This window comes from Rhipicephalus microplus, chromosome 10 (assembly GCF_043290135.1).
Source record: "Rhipicephalus microplus isolate Deutch F79 chromosome 10, USDA_Rmic, whole genome shotgun sequence".
NCBI classification, from domain to species: Eukaryota; Metazoa; Arthropoda; class Arachnida; order Ixodida; family Ixodidae; genus Rhipicephalus; species Rhipicephalus microplus.
The window spans coordinates 57,767,572-57,786,389 of record NC_134709.1 but is presented as its reverse complement, the minus strand read 5'-3'; the positions used below and the strand labels follow the sequence as shown (position 1 = coordinate 57,786,389).

Below are 18,818 nucleotides of genomic sequence, written 5' to 3'. Positions count from 1 at the left end.
ATTCCTACTTTCGATTTTCTTTACACCATACAATTACAGACAGTTTCCCGTACTGGGTATGAACCACGGGCTGGTAATACCAGTAGCAGCGCATGCCATGCGCGTGCTTGGGGAGAAGAAGAGCGTCGAGCCTCGCTGAAGGTACGGGTGCACCATCGCAGTGTTTCATCGTCAACAGCGTAGTCACCGACTCCAGCTCGCTTAAAGGTAAGAACAATCCGGATAGGGCACCCTTCAAGGGTTTATACCGCCGTCACCCAGGCACTATTGAAAGGCAATCCAGTCGATGGCCACTGTAACGGCACAACTAAATAGACTCGGTGTGATTGTAGTGCTGCTACACGCCAATTTTGAACCGCCGTTGAGTGGTTGAGACGTTTCGCGCAATCATTTCGTGGTTCCGCAGTTTTCGTTTTCATGCCAGCAAAATCTAGAATGTAAATCCGCTTAAATGCTAAGGCGTCTCTTATTTTGGCATAAAAATTTTCATAAATAGTTTACACGTTGTTGTACGTTATATTTAGTTAACTTGTCGAGCATAGAAAGGCTGGAAACGTTAGTGCTGCTCGATTCAGCTGTCACATGCTTTCGACAACCCAGACACGTCATTGTCGTGGAGTGTGGGCAGTTCGTACACTTGAAGGGGTGAACATGCTTATCGTTGCAATGCCAGTTGCATGGACCCTTTCTACGGGTTTTATTGCGATAGTGATTATATGGACACTCTTGGTTGCATTTTGCCGTCGGCGTCATTCATCGTATATGTTGTGAGGGCTCGGCAACGTAGACAAGGCGGCTATATGGCGAAAATGACTTTAATATACCGGAGCTACGGCCCCAATGCAGTCATGGAGCAGGCTCGCGCCTATAGGAACGACTACTAAACCGCGTCCGGACTAGCTGAACATGGAGCACAGGACTACCAGATTATGTGAAGTGTCACAATGTATACGGATCTCTCTCTCTCTCTCTCTCTCTCTCTCTCTCTCTCTGTATATATATATATATATATATATATATATATATATATATATATATATATATATATATATATATATATATATATATATATATATATATATATATATATATATATATATATATATATATGAAAACACAAGAAAGCAAAAAAATTAGAACAAGACTTAGGCGCGCGGAACTGAACTTGGCACCTCTGAGACGTCAGTGCAAGGCGTTCACCACAGAGCCACGGAGGAGTACGTGCCTCAACGTTCAAACGGCAAGCTATTAGATGCGGAGCATCTTATACTCGCGCCTTGTAGTGCGCCGTCCGCGTCGTCCGCGCCGTCCACACCGCTTCTCGAACATTCGACAGCTGACGCGCGCGCATGCGCCGTCGCGCCGTCGCCCACTCTTCCACCATCTGTGCATCCCTTCCTCCTCTACACACCGCGCGCGCTTCACTCCTCCACCATCTGTGCACCCTTCCTCCTCTACACACCGCGTTCGACATCTACAATTCTCCTAATTCTCCAGTAGACGCGCATGTGGCGTCGCGCTTCGAGAACATTCAACAGCTGACAGTGCATGCGCCGTCGTGCTGTATATATACTCAAGGTCGGCGCTCGCTCACTCAGTTGCCGCTCGTCGGTTGGTTTGTACGGCGCGTCGACGTCCAAGGTCGCGGTGAAATGAATTCCAACGAATCCACAAACACAATGATCGACGTCCCTTCGACCAGCGCCGCCCTTTCGCATACGTGTGTACGTGTTCACTCATTTAACACCCCCTCCTACAACCACGTTAACCAATTTAGCCATCGACCCAAGTAAGTCGCAATTTAACACCCCATTTCACAACCACGTTAACCAATTTAGCCATCGACCCAAGTAAGTCGCACTTTAACACCCCGTTAACCAATTATATGGTCCGCATCCTCCTCAGTGTTCCCCCGAGGGAAGCTGCGGGCAATTTTTTTATATCTACCACTTACCACTGGTGACGAGCATCTCGGGGGTGGGGGGCTATCGTGTTTTCAATACTACCAGCAATATGTCGAAATGAACTCGCGCCGCCTAGAGTTACTGTAGCAGAATATACAGTAACTCTAGCGTCGCCATATTGTCACGACGCGGCGGCTCATCTTCCACGCTTACTTTGCCCCACGTAGAGGAGGTGGCGGACACTCAGTCACGCGCCCTTTATTTCGCGGTGGGGAGGATAGTACGTCTTGGCTGGCCTTTGGATTTCACCGGAACGATTATGCTGTAGTTACCGGGCGCACAAAGGTCACTGCGATCATTGCGCAGTCTCCGTCTGCGAAAAAAAGTGCGCTTTTCAAACACAGCGAAGTAACAACTGAGGTGCTTATTTGGGTTTATCTGTACCTGTGAGTAGGTTTCGTGCGTTATTTGTGCGTGAAAAACGCGGGACACGTTTCGATCTGCTTGCCATTCTGCGCGTGACCTTCCGATTAGTTGCTGACACGTTCATTGCTTCACCTTTGCGGCAAAGCTGTGACTTTTTTCGCGTTACCGTCATTTTCCATGTATAGCCCAAACAGATGGCATCACTCCGTGAATCGCATGTCCTATCCGCTTCTAGTAACTTGAGTGACGCGGCTGAAGCAGAAATGAAACAAGCCGTCCATCTCCATCAGACGGAGGGCGCCTGCGGAAACACCAACCCGCGTGCGAGGCCTTCCGTCGATTTTTCCTGAAGCAGACGGGAGACGAATCATCCCACCCGCCTTTATTAAGTGAAACTAAGGGACGCTAAGGAAGGTTGGGGGGAATGGGGGGAAGGTGCGTCGTTCATAGGGCCTGCGCTGTCTCGATCATACAAAACGAGATGGCTCGTAAACTGAGAAGACCGGATTGATTGGCGGATCACGGAAAAAGTCTGCATGCACTGGGCATAGTCAGGTTGATGATGATTACGACAGAACTGACGCAACGGTTGAGCTTCCGCACCATTCGGCATAACCTGATGTTTCTGACGGCGCCTACTATAAGACCTGCGCAGTGTGTAAAAAAGAAATTAAATGGATTGTTTTCTGAAGGAGCCCGAGACTGAACACGTATTTGAGCATGCATTTGAGCTTCCGTGCCCAAAATACGCAAAAAAAGTAATAAAATTGCTGACGTTGCCATACTTTCCGGCAGGAAATCTAGAAGTGAAACTTTGCTTTGAGTTTTTAATCAATGAACTCGTGGTAGTGAAATTAGCGACACTCGAGTTTTCGGAGAACAATTTATAGTCTAAACTAATTTGTTGTTTTGATTTGATGTCTCTATAACATGCGTATAGTATTTACATTGGCCGAGAGAGAGAGAGAGAGAAAACACTTAATTTGCAGCAGCCGTCGGTGATCGGGTTGAGACAGAGATTCGCCTTCTACCCCCCCCCCCCCTTCTCCCCCCAAGACGTCGGCCTGAACCACTTGGCTTTTGGAGGTGGCCTCGGCTTGACGAATGAATTGTTTGTGGGCTTGAATGTTAATGAGAAATAGGCAACAATGCCGGTAAGGCAGGAATAAGGGCTGTTACATGTTTTATTTGAGATATGAGCGTGAAAAAAGTAGAGTGGCCAAAAAGATAACCTAACTGCAATAAAGCGGCGCGCTACGTGCGGGGCGAATTCGTGAACGTGGGAACAAGCAGAAACGCAAATGTGAGCTTGTATTTGTGTGCGGTGTGCGCGCTTGTATTATGGTACCCTCATCTACGTTTTGGTCACGTGTTTCACCGCTTTCCTGCATTTAACTATGCGCCGAATATTCCAGCAACGACTTTTGTTAAAGGATAATTTGCCGCCGGCAGAAACCGAGTTATGAACCTTCGAAGTCCTCCCTGGTGGTGGAGGGTGTATTCCCACGACTATTTATTCTCGTTGAGACCGTATAGCTTGGGCAAGCCCGGAGCATGTGATGCAGTACGCGATGCTGCAAAAGTTTTTGCGTTTGGAAGAGTGCACCCCCGGATGCCATTTGTTTAGGATGTACGGGGTTTGGAAGGTACTCCTCTTCGGTTTTCGCCTGATTACTTCTTCCTTTTATGTGACATTTACAACAACTACTTATAATAATAATAATAATAATAATAATAATAATAATAATAATAATAATAATAATAATAATAATAATAATAATAATAATAATAATAATAATAATAATAATAATAATAATAATAATAATAATAATAATAATAACTTCTTTTTAATGAATTCATTTCATAAAGGACGGCTGTAGTTAAAGCTGCTCTCCAAACAGTGCTACTTCTGGACTGGAGATAACGTCGTGCTTCTCAAGATTATCTCTGATATGTAGGCGTTCGTTTTACCTAGGGATGACGCTCCCATCGATTTTCTCAAGCCAAGGTGAAGCGTTGAGTAAAGGGGAGTTCTAGAATACCGGGCTACTCTTTCGCGGTTGGATTGCAGGCGAGCTGCGGTACTGTGGGTGAAGCTGCCAGTTTTTTTTTTTTTTTTGTTAGCCCTGTGACCTAGTGCCGTGGATGCTAATTAGTGTGGCGACTAAGGTCTGTTTGGCTACAACAATAACCGGTTATAACGAAGAAGCTCAATCTATATCTTCCATCAGATGCCAGACGAAGAAGAAAGCAAGGAGGACGACAAGAGCGACGACAAGGAGGATGACGACAAGGGCGACGACGATAAGGATGACGACGACAAGAAGGACGACGACGATGACGATGACGACGATGGAGGCGGAGATAAGGACGGCATCGGAAAGAAGAAACCACCGGACTCTATGATGGTGCAGAAGAAGTCCGTTAGCCGATCAGGGTATGCGACACGAGCGAGCTCTGTGTGATGCTCGCCCGACCACACAGATATATTATCGCTGTTGCAGTGACTGTCAGCGTATTAGATTGAACTACATTGGCGGGGATCTGCGCAATGATTGACCGAAAAGAAGAAAGATAATTGGCCGCCATCCCGATCAGCATAATTAAGAGAATGTGCAAACACTACACATTTTTTTTTGTGGCAAGGGGTATGTTTTAGTATTATTTTGGAGTAATATTATTGATAATCACTTTCTGGGCGCTATGCTAGACCATGATTTATTCCGCAACCATCTTCAGCAGGATGACTTTGCTCCTTTCGAGGAATATCTTTTACGCTGTTATTTTGGTGTTCTTAATTACCGTGTTCCACCCATCGCGGCGTTAGAATGATATGAATCAGTGGCTAGGCGGGTGTTCATTTCATGTACGAAAGTGGCAAACATGTACGGCAGAAGGAAGTGCCGTTTGACGTGATCCGAATCCCTCGCGTGAAGTGCAAAGCAGCTGCAGCCTTATCATTACCAGGGGTGCGTTGGAGGGGGTTCCCATGAATGTTTAATGGCGATGCGGTTTTAAGGCTTGTTTTGTGGTTTTCTTTTTATAACGAACACTGAGCTATATGCTGTATATCAGATAGCAAAGAATGATATGCCGTCTACATTCAAATGTTAAAGGGCTCCTAGAGATCGAAACTTAGAAGCGGCGCGTTGCTATTGTGCACGAGTTGTCAGCTAAAGCATTTGCCTGTTCCTCTGTTAGCCTCTCCGAATGCCTGTTCACATCGTTCGAGGGACGAACAAAAAAAAAAGAGTGCATTTGCTAGACGTTGTGCAAGGGAATGTGATCGTCTGCTGATGGTTTAGGCTTCGCGTTTTGTTATTAGTCCACGAAGATAGAACCGTTGCGGGGAATAGATGGAGCTTCACGGCAAAACGAAAACTGGAGGCGTCCTCGGTTCTCAAGGTATCCCTAATCCCCGCTAGAGGTTCCCGGCCCGCGCATGACTGTCGAATATGTTCATGAGCTACTCGGACGTGACCGGTCTCAAGCATTATTTTTCCCTGACGCATCTCACGCGGGCACCGTGCGTTGAAACAGCGGCACAAAAACTGTGCCACTGCTCCAGTCATTTTGGAGACCAGTACGTGTTGACGTGTTTCTAGAATATAGATCCGGAAGGGCCCTAGAAGCGACTCATATATGAGGCATGAGAAAGGCATTCTTTCCAGTGGCAAAGTTTGCAATTATCTAACACAGCTTTGGTGAAATAGTCGAGCATCTGCCACTGGTGTGAGAAGCGGACAATGCCGGCACGGACTCGTGTATACTGTACGATTTCAGTGCATGGCAAAGACAGATGGTTGAAATTTCAGGAGGCCTCCATTACGGCATTCGTCTTAATAACATTCTGGTTTTGGAACGTAAATTTCCAGATATTAATTATAGATTAATTGCTGCCGCCAGGTATACCTACATGTAGAGATGCTGGTACGAGTGCACTTCTTGCACGGCGTTCGGCAGAACGAATTACATAATCTGGGAGGGCAACCACTACTGACGGCGTGTGACCACCAGGCAAGATAAAAAAAAAGTTCTCCACCATTTTTCTCAACTAACCTCTTTTACTGCCCCAAGACAGGGAAGTATATAGGTCCACTGAGACTGCATTCTATGGCTGCATCCCGGGGGCCGCTGAGGTGCACACGAGATTGAGGCCCCTGGCTTACGCTGTGTGACGCAGGGCGGCCGCCATCGCAGCCCAGCAGATCGCGGAAGGCGCGGACAAGATGCAGATGGCGCTGACCGTCGTGGGTCTCGCGGTCTTCGTCCTCGTCATCGTCGGCATCGGCGGCTTCGTCGTCTGGAAGGTCTTCGTTTCGTGTGAGTAGTGTCTATCTCTTCGCCACTTTGCACCACATCTCATTCATTGTAGTCACCTCAAACTATCATAGAGTTGCGAACACAACTAGGAATTCCGGTTTGTCTGGAAACGCACGCGTCTTGAAGTTATCTGGCTTGCCGAGGACGCCATGTCAGAGCACAGTACGTAGGAACCGAAACTAGCTCATAGCAACATACTGAAATTACTTTCCCAAGGTGTTCTCACCCTTACCAGTACATTTTCTAGTCACTTGAGTCCTTGGATTATCACTTGACGCAAGAAAACTACAACTGAAGACATTTTTGTGTTCAGAGGCCTCAAGAACCGAAAAGTCTTCGAGCTAGGGAAGGTCTCTAGAGGCAACGCTTCGATTAGCGGCCTTGTCGCCCTATTGGGCAGTGGCGCTACTATGGTCTCTAGAATATTCTAGGGACCATACGTCTACTTCGAGGAATACCAGTTGTCGAAATGTCGGTTCGAGCGAGTGAGGACCTCTATCCAAGAATTTCCTGCATCGGTCAGGGGCGTAGGCAGAATTTTTTTTTCGGGCGAGAGGGGGGGGGGGGCTTTTTAATCAGAAGTGGGGCGGGCAGGTAAGTGGTCATTTTGCGCTATGTATTCGGAGGGGGGGGGGGGGTCACGGGCCCGGTGCGCCATCTTCTGGCAACGCCACTGGCATTTGTTGCCTTACGTGCCGAAAACACGATGTGACAACGAGACACGTACGCATTAGCGGAGAACTCCGTGGATAAAAGACAGGCCGTTACGTCTGCGAATATTGGTGCACTATAAAGATGGAACTATAGTGCTCTTATAATGAAAGCAGGCAGGATGACGGACTATATTGCATGGTGTAACAAGTTACTTTAAAGAACAGGCTATGTAGGTTCTGGTTGCTACAATTATTCAAATAAGATGTTAACAACTAAACACAATCTAATATTATAATTTAAAGCGGTCTAAGAGTGGTTCGGATGGTAGAGCAAAGCTGAGCGTGACAAACGCAGTGATGTAGTTATTTCAATAAGTGCATTTGCCGTGGTTGATAATGAAGGACACCAGAGTAGAGGCCTCCTCAGATTTGGACCACCTAGTGTTCTTTAACTCGTGCAGTACATGGGCCCATTGTATTCCGCCTTCGTGGAAATGCGACTGCCACGTTCGGAATCGAGCCCACTACTTTCATATCAACAGCCGAGACCGTAGCCGCAACGCCATTGCGGTGAACTGCAGCTATTAAACTTAAAGTGTATACTTTACTTGGTGGCTGATATACGATTCAGACTGCACGATAAGATTCAGCGCGTTGTTCTAGTTAAAGGATTTCTTAGATGCCTCTTTAAATTTGAAGAGTGACCATCGGTGGCATTGGCATCGACAGGAAGTGATACAGAAAAAAAACACGGAGGAAGGTGCAAAAAAAAAAAAAACCACACGGGGACGCCGTTGCCAATGATCTCCACCAGGAGGAAAGCACGTGTCTTTTTCAGCGGAGATCAGCGGTCACAGATCGCCATATAGTTTGTGACGTGCTTCACTCTGACGTCACACGACGGCGTCATCGCATGATATCGTCGCTTCGTCAAATGTGGGCCGTTCCAGAGGCACTGCGAAATCACGTGATACGCAGAAAGGTTGCAACGCCTCCGGTCTTGAAGGCAGTGTAAAACCATTGTAGTCTTACGAAAATTCATATGGCGGCTGGATCGGGGTTTTGAATAGAATCGATTGAGAATAAAAGTTCACATGGCTTCTTATGTATTCCTTTAAGAGGACTCGGAAGAGCAAATCAATTGTCTTTTTTAACATGAAAGTGTTTTGTGTTGAAGTCCACCACGACTTTCATGATGTATTTCCATCACGGAAATGTCGACTCCTATGATGGAGGGATCAGCCATATATTTTTTGCCCTTCTCATTCAATTGTATTGATCTACCCTCCCCAAAAGCTTTCAGCACCTGACGTGCTTTTTGCACCGCCTACGGGAAGGGTCTCCACCATTGAAGGCTTCCTGAACCTCTCGTGCCTCCGAGATAGGCTCACCCATGACCAAGCAATGACGGCACGATGTCATTACGTGACGTTACTCACATTATGTGCTGTGACATTGTGATGAGGTCACACATTTTGATGACCTGTAACGTCAGAGAGTAACATCATCGCAGCATGATGATTTTTCGAACCACTCGTGTGGAGGCTGACGGTCTTTGTTCGAGTTTCATGAGGCATCTATGGATTTCGTCTTAAACTAGAATTTTCCCTTGAAGGAAGACTGCTTGCATCTTCAGTTTGTGCCAGGAGAGTGCATAGCGGATCCTGTGTTTTCTTATTCGCTCTTTTACAAGTTTGCTAATGGTGGAACGTGACGACATGGTTACAGCGCAATCAGTGTCGTTAGAGCAAAGTGTCAAAAGACCAGTGTCGACTTTAACCTGTTATTACGCCAACTCCAGCTTGTATCAAACCAACTAGTTCACTGTTGTGGGGGAATTAGCAAGGTGTAGTTAATTTTTTTTATTTTCTGGGACCGGAACATTATCGGAGAGAGGCCAACGCTAGCTGGAACAGCGACTTCAGGTAGGCTTTATATACAACCCGAGTTGTTGCATGGTCTATGCAAGACACCTTAGTGAGACCTATTGTACCAATATATTTTTTTCTCTCTCTGCCAGCCAGTGACAACGTCGAACAGCCCGACGAAACAACAAGTAAGTGCTGGATGCCTTCACACTCTTATCACCTTGTTGCGCTTGAGGCGCCACCAGATTTGCCGGATGTAACCGAGTTAACAAGGGACTAATAACCCCAAAAGAAGCCCCCTCTTCCCCCAAGAACGGTACGACCTTCCTGAATCGTTGACAACAATGCGCATTAGGAGACACACCGGGATATCTGGGTGTATATGTATCTCATTATTCAAACAATACATTCAATAATGAAAACATTTAAGTTCGCTACAGCAGTATCCTTTATAACAGACCCACCGTAGTAGCAGATTAGCCGGCTCCCACAGAAGATTAATGAGAGGAGTCTGTTGTTCTTAAAGGTGAATGCGTTATCGCGACCCTTAGAGGGCTTGAAAACGTAGGTGTCCGAAATTGTGCACAGGTACTTATCTTACATATGGGGGCATAATAATATTAACAATAATAATAATAATATTAATAAAAACATCGCAGCTAAGGAGTATACAAACATCTAGAAATGATATTGATTTCACATGCGACTTGCCTCTATCTTTGAAAAAATCCGTAAATAAAGGTTTCTGTCCTCAAACCAATGTTTTGACAAATGAACTTATCTCTTCAAGGCTAGAACTCTACTTGCTGAAACTTCGGTTCAAGCACACAAGTGCCGTTAACGGATTTTTTTCATGGCTAGCCTCCATCTTCTGGCCGTTTTTCGGGTTGCCTAGCTACATCGTGGCCGATATAATATGCCGGGGTTATTTTCATCGTGTTTCGAACGCTTTTTACGAGCAATTTTTTAACCTTTTTGTTGGAGGAAAGGTATAAAATGCAAGTATGTCGCTATTGTTTGACGCTACATATATATCATGATTATTATTGTACACACTGTAAACGCGTATGGCAGTCTACCTTATACTTTTGTCGCCGCGTAAAAAAGAGCGGATCACACCCGGCTTAGGAAAAGCCAAATTATGGCATGCGTGACCGCTTATGATGAATGCTCAAGCGTTGGCCATATGAAATTATTTGTCGTCGGTATTATGACATGCATGACCGCTAATAATGAATGCTGGGCGTTGGCTATCTCAAATTATTCCTCATTGGTATACACGACGTCGGAGCTTGCCGTTCCAGCGTTCTAGGATGTTGACATGTGTTGTAAATTTTGCATGCAAGGAGAAGAGTTGAATGAGAATTTAAATGTGTATTTCATTTCTGTTTCATGTGTTTTCGGGCAGGAAAAGAAAATGACACCGAATCGCAGTTGATTGAACTGCCGGACGGAAACCTGTGGGATGACAGTGAGTGGCATCGTTATTTTTCTCTCCCGTGTTCGGAAGATGTTCCTCGGGCCAGGGGGTTAAGCGTTGGGCCAAGCTAAAACGTGGATTCAACAAAAGCAACAACATCCATAATTAACAATAACAACATTCAACAACATCAAGAACAACAACAAGGGCAACAGCAGCAGTAGCAACAATAAGTAGTATCAGTTGTTTCCGTATTTATCGCATTTACTTAAATGTAATGTGCGTTTTTTTTTCTCTCGATATTATGGCTGCCTTAAATCGACCGTGGTGTTGCAACCGAATACCGAAACACTATCTTTCCTTCCCAGACATATAAAAAGTCACCCCTCACGTTACCTTACCGACCGTATAGACAAACGTATATAGTCACCGTCACCTGGTGGTATAGACTAACCGTCCCAGGTTTGTCTATACCACCATGACTCAACTGTCACTACCGGTCACACTGTGTCGGTAGCCTTGAGCAAGAAGTGCCAAGCACGCGAGCACACCGTGGGAGATCACTCGAGGTATTCTTTGCCACCGTTCAGAATTCAGCGTTTTATTGGCACTACGAACTAGTGTGAGACTCTTGCTTTTTTTCCAAGTATATACGGTTTTCGGGATTTTAATTATTCTTGTAAAGAGACAACGCTGGTTGAAGTTAGGAGTTAGTTAATTACACTGGGCAAGTAAGCTTGTTTAGTATAATTAAGTGTTGGCTATAAGAATAATTAATTAGAGTTTTATGGAAGGAGTTCATCGAAAGAGCAGATGGTTTTTCTATGAGCACCATGGAAACGCCGTGGCATCTCGCGGGGGAGACCTCAACCATGCACTTATGTCTACGGGGCCTTCGCGATCCGCTAAGGCGGTGGCACGGAACGCTGTTACCGCAAACGTGTTGAGGAGAAAATTAGATCCTAAAGTCAATAAAAAAACCTTGAAAAATCCTGTTACCAGCAGGGCTGTTCTTGGGTAGCTTCGAAAAAAGCCAGATCATTAGATAAATGTAGCTAAAGCAGCAAAAAAAAAAAACAATGTAATGTTATCGCCGAATTTGCAGCTAGAAGTTGAAAAAGGGCTATTAGGACGAGTTTTTGTTTTTATGATTGAACAACGAATAAAGGCATTTGATTGATATGTGGGGTTTAACATCCCAAAACTGTTATATGGTTATGAGAAATGCCGTAGTGAAAGGGCTCCAGAAAATTTGACTTCCTGGGGTTCTTTAACGTGCACCCAAATCGGAGCACACGGACCTACAGCATTTTCGCCTCCATTGAAAATGCAGCTGCTGGAGCCGAGATTCGATCCCGCAACCTGCGGGTCAGCAGCTGAATACCTTAGGCACTAGTCCACCACGGCGGGGCATAAAGGCGTGAATAAAATAGAAGTGAAAGAACTGTTTTTTTTTTAAAGAATAAAAGTGGAAGGCGAATAGAAAGTGGAAAAACAGAAGTTGGAAGCTGCCAAATAGTGGCCACGGCATGAACCTGAAATTGTCTTCACCAGGCTGGGTTATAAAGCAGCCAATTTGGCCCTATAGGTAGCCACTAACGGAAACCCTACCACACGCTTATAAGTTTATGATTAGGGTCCCCTCCAACATTTTTCTCTAAATTGAAGTGGCACACATCGATTACTTCTAAGTGTAGGATGCATTACGTAAAGAACATTTAGATTCTCTTTATTTAACCGTGCGATGATTTCCTTTCAGGCTCCGGAAGGCCGCCAGTCTCCATAGTGTTCGCGGAGGACACAGAACACGTCGAGGAAAGTGAGCGCGACATCTTGGTTGAGAGTACTTTGAAAGTAATGCTGAACATAATTAGTCTGACTAGTTAGGTGGTTAGCTATTGCATTCCTATAGTACCATCGACATCTTGCTTGAGAGTACTTTGAAAGTAATGCTGAATTAATTAGACTGACCAGTTAGGTGGTTAGCTATTGCATTCCTATAGTACCATCTGACTGTGAGACATACCGTATAAAAGGGGAGGCCAGGAAATATTTTTCTTCTTTGTCTCAGTATAATTGTTTAGGCTGAACATTTGCATTTTCGCTGGTCTATCAATGTCTCCGTTGTAATGGAGCATTCGTGATCAGAATTGAACCCGTGACCTTGAACTCGGTCGCTTCATGCGCTGCAGCACTTGAGCAACATCATGCCAATGTATAGCCACCGTGAAAAACTTAGACTACGAGGTTTTTTTAAATCTTTGCGATTTCCCAGGAACTTGTGACTCTACTCGATTGAACCGCACAGCACTCATTATTGTGCTTTCCGAACAGGAGAGATGACATAAACTTGAGACTCTTTTCCGAGATAGAAGAAACATCCAGCTCTTTCTGTTAGGTTGCTGTTTTCTTTTTTGTCATGTGTCTTCTAAACTTTTGATGCTGATCCTACGCAATTCAAGAATATTTGTGCTGTGTTAGAGTTTAACCATTCTATATTAAGAACAAACCGGTATCATGAACCCAGCTTTTTAAAGCCAAAGAAGGAAGTGAATGAATATGGGAGCCGTGTGAAGCCACCGTTTTAAGCTTAACATGTCAGCAGCTGATGTGGCAACTTTGAAACAGTGGCGTCATGACATCACACACTTTAGAGGTGGTCGTTCGCAACCAGTCAGTTCTATTCCATCCTTAAAGGCAAACGGCAAAGATTTTTGGACAACGAAAGGCTACATTTTCGATATACTGACGCCACGCTGTCGTAGCGATGCTGAAATTCGGATGCGATATTTAAAACGAACCTTTGTTGTGTTTCTCTTGAGTGCCGTGGTGTATAAGGCGAAAAAAAAATGGTACATTACGGACGCATTTCATCTCAGTTTTAGCTACAATTTCTCATGCTTTTGCCTTAAAATTAGACCATAAGACGCGCTGGATGATGATGTCGATTTTAAACTTATAGACTCTGGTTGAACTGAACCACAAGAGATATAGAAAATTTGTTCTGTTAGACAGGAGTTCTGCTTTTGAGTGATGAACAGTGTTGCAGAGTTCATATACGAAAGCAATCAAATTAGAGGCAGTTCCATTTAAGGAGCGATTCCACTCAAGATATCTTCGTTTACCTAGAGTGTACAGTATACAGAACATGCGGCAACGGCAAAAAGGGTTCTGGAAAGTCCATATATGTGATATCGTAATTATTGCTTGCCTATTGGTGTTAGTCAGGGGCTTTGCCAGGTACGGGGTGGGGTTAAAACCTTCCCGAACATTTTAAATTTTGCTTGCGCATGTGTGTATTATATATATAAATATATATACATATATGTATGAACATACAAAAAGTGTGGTTGAACCCCCCCCCCCCCCCCCGTTAAAGAGCTGGATACACTCCAGCTGCGAGACGAGCTTAAAGGAAGCATTTCTCTAACCTACTGTCCTCACATGTCAGACACGCCTTCGGATGTCCAAGGTGAACCCAGGAACATAAGTGCCTTGGAAGATTCATCGGCAGTCGCACTGGATTACGTGTAACGGTAAGCTGCCAATTTACTTACTCATCAGGCAATTTTGCGTCTTGTGCTACATGAGAAGCATTGAGTGAGGATAATGGCAAATGAATAGTGGGAATTAAGTGTGGCTGCATTATTGGGATTAGCATCGGTATGTTGCTAAGACCAATGATCCCATTCTCAGTGAATTTCAATCAATCAATCAGTCAATCTGTCTTTGCCCAACTCCCCAAAATCATCCAAGAGGTGTAGTAAGACGGTAAGTTGGGCTAGTTGGTTGAGATGCATCGTGAACTTATTTACAGCGCAACTCCAGAAACACAGGAAGGGAAAGAGCAAAAAAAATTGCCCGCAGCTTCCCTCGGGGGAACACTGAGGAGGATGCGGAGCATATAATTGGTTAACGGGGTGTTAAAGTGCGACTTACTTGGGTCGATGGCTAAATTGGTTAACGTGAATGTGAAATGGGGTGTTAAATTGCGACTTACTTGGGTCGATGGCTAAATTGGTTAACGTGGTTGTAGGAGGGGGTGTTAAATGAGTGAACACGTACACACGTATGCGAAAGGGCGGCGCTGGTCGAAGGGACGTCGATCATTGTGTTTGTGGATTCGTTGGAATTCATTTCACCGCGACCTTGGACGTCGACGCGCCGTACAAACCAACCGACGAGCGGCAACTGAGCGAGCGAGCGCCGACCTTGAGTATATATACAGCGCGACGGCGCATGCACTGTCAGCTGTCGAATGTTCGAGAAGGGGGAGAAGCGCAACGGCGCATGCGCGCGCGTCAGCTGCCGATGTTCTCGAAGCGCGACGGCGCATGCGCGCGCGTCAGCTGCCGATGTTCTCGAAGCGTGACGGCGCATGCGCGCTACATTATACAGCTAGCGAATGTTCGTGAAGAGGAGAAGCGCACGCGGTGTGTAGAGGAGGAAGGGTGCACAGATGGTGGAGGAGTGAAGCGCGCGCGGTGTGTAGAGGAGGAAGGGATGCACAGATGGTGGAAGAAGGAGGAGGAAGCTTGCGGACGCGCCGCACTACAAGCCTCGAGTATTAGATGCTCCGAATCTAAAAGAAAGGACGGCACTAACTCACAACTGTTTATTAGAAAAAAAAGGTGATGGATATATGTTTCATTTCTTTTTCCAATAAAGAACAGTTGTGAGTCAGCACAATCTTTTCTTTTTCTTTTGCTCCTTCCCTGTTGTGCGTTTCTGGTGTTGCGCGCTGTAAACAAGTTCACGATGCACCCAAGAGGTGCGCCAAGTCTGACATATATTCCCTCAGTCGAACTAGCCCCAGCATTACTTAAATTATTCAAAGTCTAAGGCTACGGCCATGAATGATTTTGACAACAATGATGACAAAGAACCCCTAGCGTTGCATTTGAAGGGCTGTTCACTTCTCACCGCCAACCACGGAACACTGCAGACATAAGGCAGGCTGTTATCAGGGGCCTGTAATCACTTCATGTTTATTATTGCATCAGTCGTGAAGCTTGTTGCTTCTCGGACTCGTTAGAAGTGGTGTGAAGGAAAACGCTGCCGTGTAACATCTCCCTCCGCCTCTGCTCAAGCCTATGATTATATGTTTACGTAAGAACTATACACATGAAAATCTTCATTATGAGACAAGGGTGTTTAGTGTGAGTGACTGTACGTTTTTAATCTATCGATTTAATTTGATCCATAATCGAATAATGTCGTGAAGGAATAAAAATGAAGCCTAGCATAGTATTGAAATAGCAATGTAATTACCACCACTGCTACTACTATATTAGTAATATTGGTATATACATAATTTATTACTACCCCTAGTGCTACTATACTGCTAATAATTTATATATACTAATGTAAAGTGATAGGGGTACAACGAGTTCCCCTTCAAGGGGGGCGGAGGTTAGTTGCAGCGCCATCTTACCCCCATTAAGTGAATTAAGGTTACAACGAAGGTGGCCACCCCTCTTGCACACTGCTACATATACGGTATTAATAATACGCGGTACGCTCACGCAATCGTGCATCATGTACTTGCGATGCTCACATAGTCGTGTTTTTTGCACAGTGGTAATGCGCTTTTCTCACAGCACCGCTTCTTGACGCTGCATTTGCAGGTGCCGACGACGCTGACCGTTCTCAGCATTCCGTGCAGACTGCGCCGATGCATGGACGTTTTGTAATCGTGTATACGTATCTCCATCTAGCGTCAACATTAATTTCTAACCATATCGTTGCAAATAAAATGCTTTATGACTTTTCTCTTGCCGTAAACCCAGTCTCGCCAAATATTTACTGCGAGACTGTGTATAACTGGGCCATTTTAACTCCATGAACAGTTTATCTTCCCGCAGTAAACTCCTAGCAAGTAAACGGCTGTATTTTATTGCGTAAAAGGATAACTGGCTGTACGAATGTACTACAGGTGCGCCGAAGTGGACAGCACAATATCGTCGGCACAGGGTGCTTCAGTGCATAGCGTTGAATTTCCTGTGCAGCTTAAAAACACTAGGGTCTTTAGAATTACATATATACATATCTTCTGGTAAAAGAACACACCACCTAATACTTAAGTATTGATGTTGCGTCTCAGATATGCGTAATATTTGCTTTTTGAACGAAATTGTTCACAAGCATGAACACTGTCGTCAGTTCAATATGGCTGGGCATTCGCAAGTGCTTAAAATTTCTGCCGAGTGCAGCGTTGTCAGGTTTGGCTATATATAGCCAAATTGGGGTACAAAAATTTTCGTCGTTGATTTGGGTGATTTGGGTATGTGCATTGCTATATTTGGTCTATTGAAAATCTGCGACTTGGCTTTATTTGGGCTGTAAGTCGCGCCATGATTTCGATGCACCCTCCGGAGGTGACCCTTATTGAGCAGGAACAGATAGGTAAATATATATACTCACTTTGGTGGCTTGAAAAATGCATAAGTGGCAAAACACTAGAAATCTGCCCGCTCTGTCTTTGATTTATTTATTTATTTACACATACTGCAGCGCTAATTGCACTATGGCAGGAGTGAATATACAAAGATACACAAAAATATAACAGAAAAAAATATTAAAACAGACGGGTAACATAAAATCGTGTTAGCATTAGGGCACCTCGCCGCAATGGTCTAGTGGCTAAGGTACTCGGCTGCTCACCCACAGGTCGTGGGATCGAATGCCGGCTGCCGTGGCTGCATTTTCGATAGAGGCGAAAATGCTATAGGCCTGTGTGCTCAGATTTTGGTGCGCGTTAAAGAAACCCAGGCGGTCGAAATTTCCAGAACCCTCCACTATGGTGTCTTTCATAATCATATGGTGGTTTTGGGACGTTAAACTCCACACATCATCATTAGGGAAAAATATCAGTACATGAAAAAAAGAAAAAAAAAAACATCTTGCAAACAGATCTGCGTATTCCACACATATGAGTTATGAATTTCGACTACAAAACTCTGCGATAAACATGAACGAAGAGAACCGTAAGTCAATAGAAGAGAAGAACTCCGCACCTTGGAGGCAGTCAAGGGCATCGCCGATTCTCGGTAAGGGGTAAACGTCCTTTTCAGTTATTTTGTTAAGACGACGGTAGTCAACACAGAAGCGAATTGACCTGTCCTTCTTCTTATAACGAGAACGACTGGAGATGCCCAAGGGCTATTCGAAGGCCGGATGACGCCATGCTTGAGCATGTCAGCTACTTGGTCATCGATAACCTGGCACTCGGCTGCGAACACGCGATAGGGTCTTTGACGCAATGGCGCATTGGTACCCATGTTGATGCGGCGACACACAGCTGTCGTGCGGCCGAGGGGAGTATGCTGGCAGTCGAAGGAAGAACGGAACTTGTTCAGCAGTCGTAGAAGCTGAGCACGTTGCGAAACGGTTAACGTGTCGGCGATGGAGCTGCTCAGTACGTCAGGCCTAGTAGTCTGCGGCGAAGAGGCACAGGTCACTCTGGCGACTTCGTGTTCGGTGGAAGGACCAGTCGGCATGTCGATAATTGCTGAAGGGTCGAGACTGTAAACACGCCCAACGCACTCACCCCGAAGTAGTGTTACAGGACATGACAAGAGGTTCGAGATAAGCAGTCTGCTGACGCCGTCATGAAGTTCTAGGAGGGCATAAGGTAGCGGCAAACATTTGCGACGAACGAAAAGAGCAGATGGCGTGAAAAGGGCACTGGACTCAGCGAGCGAGTTGCGAGACACCATGGTAAGGGCAAAAGAGTGCGGCGGTATGATGACGTCGTCAGCAACAAATAGTTTGTCCCTGTTTCAAGAGCATCATATAACGAAGTGTCACCTAACACTTCAAATGCCACCTCAGCGCGACAGCAGTCGATGACGGCCTTATTAGCGGAGAGAAAGTCCCAACTCAAAATGAGGTCATGGGAGCAGGAATCCAACACTAGCGATTCGACGGCATAGATGAGGCCATCAATCGCTATGCGAGCAGTACAGGCAGCGGCCGGCGTGACGTGATCTGCGCTGGCTGTACGAAGTGATATACTTGCTAGTGGCGTCATAAGTTTTTTGAGCAAGCGGCAGAGCCTAGCACTGATCACTGAAACTGCGGCACAAGAACGAGTGTAGCAACGCCGTACGTCCAGAACACACCCTACAAAAGTTTATTAAAAGCGCACCCGATAAATTCTGGCGCTACATAAGCGTAAAACGGTCGACATTATCGGTGTTTCCAGCTGAAGAGGGCAAGAAAA

General features: G+C 45.4%; 1 protein-coding gene and 1 long non-coding RNA gene across 2 annotated transcripts; both read left to right on the top strand.

Annotated features, from left to right (window-relative positions):
• Nucleotides 1-117: 117 nt before the first annotated feature.
• LOC142761714 (uncharacterized) lies at nt 118-6,661 on the top strand. Its single transcript, XM_075874650.1, has 3 exons — nt 118-207; nt 4,562-4,767; nt 6,514-6,661. Exons 2-3 carry the CDS (start codon nt 4,562-4,564, stop codon nt 6,659-6,661), a joined length of 354 nt encoding a protein of 117 aa, XP_075730765.1. The 5' UTR covers nt 118-207.
• A 2,665-nt stretch (nt 6,662-9,326) lies between these two features.
• LOC119181663 (uncharacterized) lies at nt 9,327-12,413 on the top strand. Its single transcript, XR_012886528.1, has 3 exons — nt 9,327-9,362; nt 10,583-10,645; nt 12,354-12,413. It is a non-coding gene; the product is annotated as an uncharacterized LOC119181663 (long non-coding RNA).
• Nucleotides 12,414-18,818: the final 6,405 nt, after the last annotated feature.

Bases quoted from the DNA above. Each gene is read 5' to 3' on its own strand.
- LOC142761714 (XM_075874650.1), top strand. From the start codon at position 4,562: ATGCCAGACGAAGAAGAAAGCAAGGAGGACGACAAGAGCGACGACAAG. The intron at 4,768-6,513 runs GTATGCGACACG...TGTGTGACGCAG, and splicing joins AAGTCCGTTAGCCGATCAGG to GGCGGCCGCCATCGCAGCCC.